The sequence below is a fragment of the Dioscorea cayenensis genome, chromosome 4, assembly GCF_009730915.1.
Source record: "Dioscorea cayenensis subsp. rotundata cultivar TDr96_F1 chromosome 4, TDr96_F1_v2_PseudoChromosome.rev07_lg8_w22 25.fasta, whole genome shotgun sequence".
NCBI lineage: Eukaryota > Viridiplantae > Streptophyta > Magnoliopsida > Dioscoreales > Dioscoreaceae > Dioscorea > Dioscorea cayenensis.
The window spans coordinates 7,880,990-7,889,873 of record NC_052474.1 but is presented as its reverse complement, the minus strand read 5'-3'; the positions used below and the strand labels follow the sequence as shown (position 1 = coordinate 7,889,873).

The 8,884-nt window shown below is 34.2% G+C and overlaps 2 protein-coding genes across 4 annotated transcripts; both read right to left on the bottom strand.

Annotated features, from left to right (window-relative positions):
* Positions 1 to 321: 321 nt before the first annotated feature.
* On the bottom strand, positions 322 to 2,934 carry LOC120258043. Its single transcript, XM_039265383.1, has 6 exons — positions 2,799 to 2,934; positions 2,635 to 2,710; positions 2,466 to 2,533; positions 2,224 to 2,378; positions 1,492 to 1,702; positions 322 to 733 (listed from the first exon to the last, which is right to left on the bottom strand). Exons 1-6 carry the CDS (start codon positions 2,799 to 2,801, stop codon positions 566 to 568), a joined length of 681 nt encoding a protein of 226 aa, XP_039121317.1. The 5' UTR covers positions 2,802 to 2,934; the 3' UTR covers positions 322 to 565.
* Positions 2,935 to 4,042: 1,108 nt separating this feature from the next.
* On the bottom strand, positions 4,043 to 7,412 carry LOC120259543 (amino-acid permease BAT1 homolog). 3 transcript variants are annotated; one of them, XM_039267167.1, is made up of 8 exons: positions 7,196 to 7,412; positions 6,447 to 6,818; positions 5,945 to 5,963; positions 5,636 to 5,855; positions 5,381 to 5,562; positions 4,970 to 5,259; positions 4,743 to 4,872; positions 4,043 to 4,466 (listed from the first exon to the last, which is right to left on the bottom strand). In XM_039267167.1, exons 2-8 carry the CDS (start codon positions 6,611 to 6,613, stop codon positions 4,059 to 4,061), a joined length of 1,416 nt encoding a protein of 471 aa, XP_039123101.1. In that variant the 5' UTR covers positions 6,614 to 6,818; positions 7,196 to 7,412; the 3' UTR covers positions 4,043 to 4,058. The 3 variants fall into 3 exon arrangements, with proteins under 3 accessions (XP_039123101.1, XP_039123100.1, XP_039123102.1); XM_039267166.1 differs by having other exon boundaries at positions 6,447 to 6,707; XM_039267168.1 differs by lacking the exon at positions 6,447 to 6,818.
* Between the last annotated feature and the right edge of the window lie 1,472 nt (positions 7,413 to 8,884).

The window sequence follows — 8,884 nt, the reverse complement described above, 5'->3', positions numbered from 1 at the left end:
TTAATACTATTCTCATTAAATATATATATAACAATGTGTGAATTCATTTTTCATAAAGCATATTAAAAATAGAGTTTATTATTTAACTTTTAGTTTTGATCTACATGCTTCCCAAATACATAAGAATTATATCATCCCCAGGACTCTGCCTGACCACTAATAACTTCAACAAGAGACCAACATCATATATACAAATTTCTGAATCAGTTCCTCCACACACTGATTTAACCAAAATTATGCTGAGGTCAAAGCATTTGAGTTGATTTTCTCTAGTACAAGTCTCAATTACAAAGAAAATATTTGAATAATACTGTTTCGAACTTCAACAGAAAAAGAAAGTATATATTTGTAAAATGAAGACAAACTTGCCAAAGTAAGGCGAGACACAAATATTTACAATGTATCAGAATTTAGCAAGTAAAGTTGTTGATGCTATTTGTGTTCATTTCAGTAAACAATGTTTACTCAAAAGTTGTTAAATACATCACAATATCCAGTTTAATTTAACCAAGTTAGTGAAAATCACAAAACTGCAACCACGAAGGGACTTGACTGCCTTGAGAGTCTAATGAGCCTTGGCATTCACTTCAATCATATCGCCGTCCTCCATGCCAAGGTTCTTTGGTGTTGCCTGTGGGCTGATTTTCTCCCCGTCAAAAGAGAAAACCAAGCCTTCCATGTTGAGCTTAGACTTCTCTGCATACATTTTGAAAAGCCTCTCGAACTTGTCATCCTGCCGAGGAGAAACAAAAGTTTTGTGGTGACAGGGATTCTTTAAATAAGCATGAAGGGAAGCAACAAAGAAGTAGTAGAAACTAGAAAGAACAAATGTTGTAAAAACACTGGGTTGTAAAATAAATTGTATTTTCACAAATCGCAATAAAATAAAATAAAAAAGTGGATTGTTTTAGAACATGGAATATCACAGTAACTCCTCTGAACAAATCTGGATCACAATTACAAGGATCAAATTTTTCACTGAGAGCCATAGGAGGAACACAAATGACTTGAGGTGTCAATTATTGTTTAGCAGACCGATAACAGATATCATTGTTCCAGAGACAAGTAACTGGACAGCATTCATATCCCCATTATTTTTCTACTGAAATGAACTGTTTCATAGCACAATTTTTTTTTCCCATTCAAACAAAATTGTAAAAGAAAAACAAACAACCGAAATAGAGACCATTGGTAAAATGTCTAAAACATTACAAATTTTTATCTGGACCAAGGTAGAAAGGAAATAATATTTTCCAACATGTCATCATCCACAACAGATCAATATATTATATGGTGTATCAGTATTAACTCATATAAAATGAATTTGTCACTAAACAAAGGGACCATAGCAAAATTAGTATAAGAATTCCAAGAAAATTTAAGTCAAGTTATTGGGATTAAAACAAAAAGACAAGCATGTACGATGACTCCAAAAATTATACACAAGCAAAATTAGACATAAGAATTGGACATCCTGAGTAGATGACATACCATGTAGATCTTATATTGTTTTTTCCCCTTCCTGTCTTGAATTGATATGACTATCTTAGGTCTTTCAACTTGTGGTTTTGATGGTTGTTCAGCATCCAGCACCACTACAGTTTTTTCCCCATGATGCATATTTCTTTTGGCAGATTCAAGCACTTCTCTCAGCACAACCTCCGCTGATTGAGCAAATGATTCCAATTCTTGCTTCTGTAGCCTACATTATAATATATTAAAAAAATAAAATATACTTTCAAATAGGTAACAAATGCAAACAACGTATTTATCACACAGTGGGCATTACATAAGAATGTGTTCCCTGACCACAAGGATGGCAATCACATAAACATGCCACAATATACATACATAGATATTTATCTATATGAATAACAAAACTTAAGATAAGGAAAACACTTTTGATTAGGACTCTAATGAAAGGGTGTCAATCTTCACTTCCTAATAATAACCACAATTCAATGCTACCTAGGCCATACACTTGATTTTTATATAACAAACCTTGATCTGTTATACATTTAACAGAGTTCACACCCTAAAATTGTATGAAAAACTGGTAACAACTCCAAATCAAACACTAGCAAGAGTTCTGCACTACAATCAGCAAACAGGACCATACACATAATTCTTACATTCTTGTCAATCCACTAACATTCATTCACCAAGAACCAATCTTTTCCCTCATACAGATAATCACAACAAAAAACTTGAGGACAAACAAACCTCAATTCCTGCAAAGTCTTGTCTTCGATGAATCCAGAGCCTGAGTTAGGGATCTTGCGTGGCGGAGGAGGCAGCCAGTCCTCCTCATCCTCATCCTTCTTCTGATTAACTTGAACAACGTCTACAACTTTGCAATCCTTCTCTTTCTTTTTATCCTGAAAATTGGGGGACAAAAAAAACTAAATCTTTCTTCTTCATTAATGGAAAAACAAAAGCAAAAGCCCACAAGATTCAAAACCCACAGTTTGATCAGCGGTCCTTTTCCGGTCAGCGACGGTGGGAATTGGGGACGAATCAAGCTCATCATCATCTGCCAATCAAACCAAAAAAGCAAACTTTTTATGAAATCAAAACAAAGCAAACCCTAGAAATTCTCGAAATTCGAAATTCGAAATTGAAGCAAAACCTCACCATCCAAGCACATGATTCCCTGTGGCTGCACGCGGCTATAATCGAACAAGGGCTCGAGATCATCCTCAGCCTCATCCTGCACAAAAATTAGGGATAAAAACCAAGAATCGAGAACACAGAAGAGGAGGAAAGGAGGATGAGAAGCTATGGACTGATTCACGAACCATAATCACTGCAAAAAAAGAGCTCCAAGAACCTAGAATTTTGAAGCGAGAGAGATCGAAGGGAATGGTTTCTCTTTCCCTCGAGAGGGAACCAGTGGATTCATATGTGTGAAGTATTTCTGGATATTTATTTTATTTATTTAATTATCTAAACTTTGAAATTTTTAAAAAGTTTCAAAACAACTCGAGATTTAAATTATTTTTTTTTATTTTCTTATTTATTTTATTATTTTTTTTTTAAGGTAGAATACTCATGTTAGTCTCTGTACTTATTTCATTTTACCCTTTTAGTCCTCTTACTTCAATTTAAGTTCTTTCAATCCCTCTACTCTTTGAATGAGTACAATCAAGTCCCTTAAAACTATTCAAATTATAAAAATAATTATTATACTGCACAATTCATCCATAATAATAACTGTAATATACACAATTCAAAAAAATAATACAAATTCTTTATTTTTTATATGATTCATAGAATATATGAGCTGATCAAAAATTAATAATTTATATCGTTCAAAAGTAAAATATGAGGACGATCGATACTCGTTCAAAGGTAGAATGAGTGATCTGATTACGACTCATTCGAAAAGTAAAGAGATGATTAAAAAGCACTTAAATTAAAAATAGAGAGGGACTAAAAAGTCAAAAGTGAAAAAAGTGTAAAGGGCAATCAGGAAAAAGATAAAAAGGTGCATCACAATAGTTATAGTGACTTTTAATAAATTAGATTTTTAGGCTACACATTTATCATTTTAATGAGATATTATTAAATTATTAATAATTTTTTAAGTTTATCCACTTAATTTATGATGTTTGTTGACAGATGATAAATAGATGTTTTGTTTTTGTCCACATCAAGTGGATATTTTGTAACTGTTTTATTCCCTGATTAATGAATGTGATTTATTTATTTAAAAATAAAAAAAATAAAAAAAGAGGTGACAAATAATTCTAACATTTAAAAAAAAAACAAAGAACGTAACAAATTTATCTAATATTTAGATAAACTACAGTTTTAGCAAAATCAAAAGAAGGTTAAAAAAACCAACAAATAAGCTAACGTGGTACATTAATAGAAGTAGATCATTTATCTTCAATGTCAATGAGCCATTTGAGGGGTATTTGAAGGATTAATCACTTTAGCCGGGCTCAGTGCAGGATCAATTCATCAGAATCATAAGTGAATGAGCCAAGTACATCCAATAATAATAATAAAAGTCATAAGAGCTTTATTTATTTATTTATTTATTTATAAAGGTCCTAATTACATTGATCAATATATGAAAAATATATTAATAAAAACATATAATTCAGAAAATAATGCTCACAATTTGAGAGAGGAGGACCATTGAACCAGTGCCTAGCACTGAGAAGCCAAGAAGAAAGAACAAGAAGAAGAAGGCCACCAACGGCTACCGGAGTGTAGTTGAAGGTGTTCCACGAGGCAGGATAAGCAACAGGAAGAGAGAACAAGACAGTGATGAAAGCCACCCAAATGACAGATATCCAACCAATCAGAATGCTGCATCGCCCAAGATTGAATGGTCCTGAGGTGAATGATATGCGTGCCACTGTGACTCTGAATAAGATTGGAAGAGCATAAGCAATGTAGAGTCCTACTGTGGCTATGGAAACCATTGCTTGAAATGCCACCATGCTTCCAAGAGACTGAAACACAAGAAAGAAACATTTATGATTAGAAATGAGCATTAATTCTAAATCTCAAATTGCAAAAGTGATTGTAAGACAATTTTTCATTGTTTCAGTGGCTGCTTTAAGGAATGAATTTTGAGATGTTGCAGAGATGTGTATTACTGTTAAAGCCATGTAGATGATGCATTTCTATGAAATGAATATTAGTTTGTATTCTTGAATACAAGCCCAAATGTTTCATTGAAAAATCAGATGAAAAAATTATGAAATGGGGTAGAAATTTGAATTTACCGTCAAGGCCATGCAAAAAGAAATGAAAACAGAGAGCCAAACTGCATTCATGGGCACTTCTTTCTTGTTTACTTTGTTCCACACTGATGAAAATGGCATTGCTCCATCTCTTGAAAATGCATAAGTTGTCCTGAATATTGATACATAAAACACATCTATAAGAACAGATGGAACTCATTTTAAGCAAAGTGAAAAGTAATTTAAGCAAGTAGAGTTCAGTAATTTGCCTCGAATTACTTGTAACTGAACTCATGCCGCAAAAAAATATAGCGACAGCGATGATTCCCAAACAAATTATTCCTCCAGTTCCACTTCCATATCTGCTCTTGAAAACAAGATAGAACACTTCAGCTATTGCATAACCTCCAGCATCATTGTCCTCACTCAAAAGATATGGGATGTCGGTAACTGCAAATGTGATGCCAAGGAGATAACCCCAGCCAACAATAATTGATATGCCAATTGCACTGATGATTCCTTTGGGTCCATTCATATCAGCATCTTTAGTTTCCTCAGTCTACAATGAGAACATTAACAACATCAAGTGAAGTATCACAAAACTTTCAGACAAAGTTCTTCAATAAACACTTGCTACTTTGTGTAATATTAGTCTGTCGCATCAGCAGAAATGCACAAACCATGTTAGCTGATGCATCATATCCAACCAAGGTGTACTGGCCCATCAGAAGTCCCAAAACAAATATGTAGAATTTGTTGTGAATCCCGACATCATTTTCCATGTTGAAATTAGTAAACACAAATTCAGCACTTGCTCTCTGAGTGGCAACGGTTGGTATGAGGATCATGAGAACAAAAACACCTGAAGAAAATAAACCACCCCACTTAGGAAGCTATGTGGAACATTTATCATGGATAGAAGTGATCATACATACCAATCACATTCCATGATGCAGCAAACATTCCGAAAAAGGATAAGCACGCAACTGAAGCATTGTTTAGAATGGCATGAATTAGCAACACTCCCCCGTGAATGCCAAGGACCTCATATTTTGAAGCTTGGTATCCTCCTCCATTCTTTCCACCAGTGCTAAGTAGGATTATAACTTGAATAAGCTGTGCTAATGAGAAGTCGATACTAGTAGTGATAGCCCACTGAACATTAGAAACTTTAATTAGCAGCTTATGATAATTTTCAAGAATACTTTTATTCAAAGATTAAGATCAAACATGGTTCAAATTACCTGACCAACAATGTTAAACCTGCAGAAAAGTTCAGTAGAGATTATCAGTAGCATTGGTTACCAATCAGAAATAAAGTATCATCTTGACCAAAAATTAGAGAAGAAAATTTTTTTTTCCAGTCCATTACATAAACAATTAAGTCAAATAACCAAAGTAACATTTGAAAATTTCTACGGATATGACTAAATGAAGGCTCTTCCAAGTTAAAAATGGATTACTTTTCTTGCACGCTAATAAATTTCTAGCATTTTTTATGAGTTATTGACTTTTTGCAAGTTCAATCTGATTAACAAACTAATATGTGTTGCAAAATGATTGAACCAGCATCACATAATTGAAAGTTCAATTCATTGCATAGCATTGATACTTATTATGCATTGTGGAAACTTACATTATAAAAAGTATGAAATTGACTAAAGAAGGAGATCTTATCTTATGAAATGCAGAATCCTTTGCAGAACAAGAACAAAGATGAGTTAGAAAGAAATGCTATTTTTTTACCAGCCAGTAATCCATGAAGCAAATGACCCCCATTGCTCTCCACAAAGCTTAGCACTCCAATAGTAAAGACCACCAGATGTCGGAAACGCAGAGCAAATCTCAGCCATCGAAAGGCCAACCATCAGAGTAAAAGCCCCAGCTACTAGCCATCCATAAATCATACTCATCGGCCCCCCGAAGGTAATCCCAGTATTGTACAATGTTGTAATGCCAGTCAATATCGATATAATGGAGAAACTCACAGCAAAATTAGACAATGCTCTACTCACCAAAACCAAAAAATAAAAAGCAAAGTAAAATCAGCAGCCAGGCAGCCCCATTTACCATGACCATTACCAAGTTACCATTTTTCCAGCAAAATTAGACAATGCTCTACTCACCAATGTAAATTTGCAATGCCAATCAATATAAATATAGTGGAGAAACTTGAAGCAAAATTATACAATGCTCTGATTACCAAACCAAAAAAGAAAAAAATCAGCAGCTTCCATCAATCAAAAAGAAAACCTAGCCTACCCCTTTTACCATTACCAAGCTACCATTTTTACATCATCAAAAAGATAAACCATTTAATTTAATCTCTAATTCCAAACTTGTAATAATCACCAAGGAAAGATCAAATTAGAAACAAACAAATCAACACAACCCATTCTCATCCACAATCCATCCACCACAACACAATCCACCGATCAACAATGAGGAGAAACTGGAAACAAAATTGCAAACAACAGAAAGAATTGAAAGCTCACGAGAGATTCCGGCTGAGTTCTTGCTTGTAGCCCAACTGATTCAGTCTGAACTCCTCCGAGTGATTGTCTACTATCTCATTGCTAAGTTGAAGGTAAGGAGCTCCGCCTTCCATTGATTCACTCGTTTCCACTCCCATCTCTCTCTCTCTCTCTCTCTCTCTCTCTCCTTGTTCGTGATGATATTAAAGAGAAGCCATGATCAAGAGAGTTGCTATAATGTCTTGGCAAAAACAAAGAGCTGCTATATTGATATCATTGACCACTTTGGCGGGCCGACTTCTACATGGAGAAATAACTAACTATAATTTTTATTATTGAAAAATCACGCGAGAGTTGTGTAAATTTTTTTATCTGAGTACCTAACTTTTGGTCTTATTTCAGTTTGAGGGATTAACATTCAATTTACATCAAAATGAATACTAAGTTTTAATTTCATTCCTCTAGCAGGGTAATTGGGGATTTCTGTGATTTTTTGGTGACATGGATGTTAAAGCACTTGCATGGATGCCCTAGGTCTATGTCATCAACTCGTCCAGCTCAGCCACTTAATCAATATAGTGTTTTTTTTTCCCATGTTGGAGGGACACGTCGGCTTCTCTCTAGTAGTCCATTCTTTTCCTTTTTCTCTCCTGAGAACTGTAACCCTAGTTTCATACTTGATCGTCCATTTCCACTGGGAAGACCCTACCATTGAAACCGGGGAGAAGTGCTTTTGAAGGCACGGACAGTGGAGGATTGGGAACACTTGGGTCATCATGAAGACAAAACAAATTTCTTTATATATATATATATATTTTTGTTAGACAGCTGGGCAAAATGTCAAATGAATGATATCAATTGTGAAATTTTGATGTAGAACATATGCTACTGGTTTGAAAATTTTGTATAGTTAACATGCTATGATATTGAATGAATCTTTTATTTTCTTTTTTGGCCCTCATGTGTTATAGTTGAGATAGGTTGATCTTTATGGATTATAACAATGAATTGAATGCAATGTTAATTGGATAAATTTTTGTACAGTTGAATTAATTTATGTGTTTATATGGTTTACGTTTTTGTATATAATGTATCAATGCATTGCAGAAAAATGTAAGCTGTGTGTATTTATAAGTAAGGATCAAGTTGTATTTATATATGTTATAGCTAAATATTGTAGCTGCATCTCTATAAATTTCATTAAATTATGTGTCTTTGTATTCAATAATTACACAGAATTTACAATAGTTGTATTAACCTAGTATTAACAAAAAATTGAGATCAACCTTGTATTAACATAGAATCTACATCAATAATTGTATCTGTTATACTACACAGAATTATAATAGTTGTATCTCTAGAAATAGTAGATATAAATCCTCACAACTAAGCATCAAACGGCTCCATTCTTTCTCCTTACAAGTAACAAACATAAATCCTCATAATTGAGCATCAATCGGCTCCATCCTTTTCCTTTAAAAGCAATAGGCATAAATCCTCACAGCTAAGCATCAAACATGACCGTTATTCGATCCCGGCTAATGCCGGTGGTGCGTCTAAAGCACCGGTGAAAAAAATAATAAGGGTTACAATTCTTGGGAGAGAAAGAGGAAAAGAATGGCTTGATAGGGGGAGAAGCCGACGTGTCCCTCTTACGTAGAAAAAAATACCACATTGGTTACGTGGCTGATCTGGCGAGTTGGTGACGTG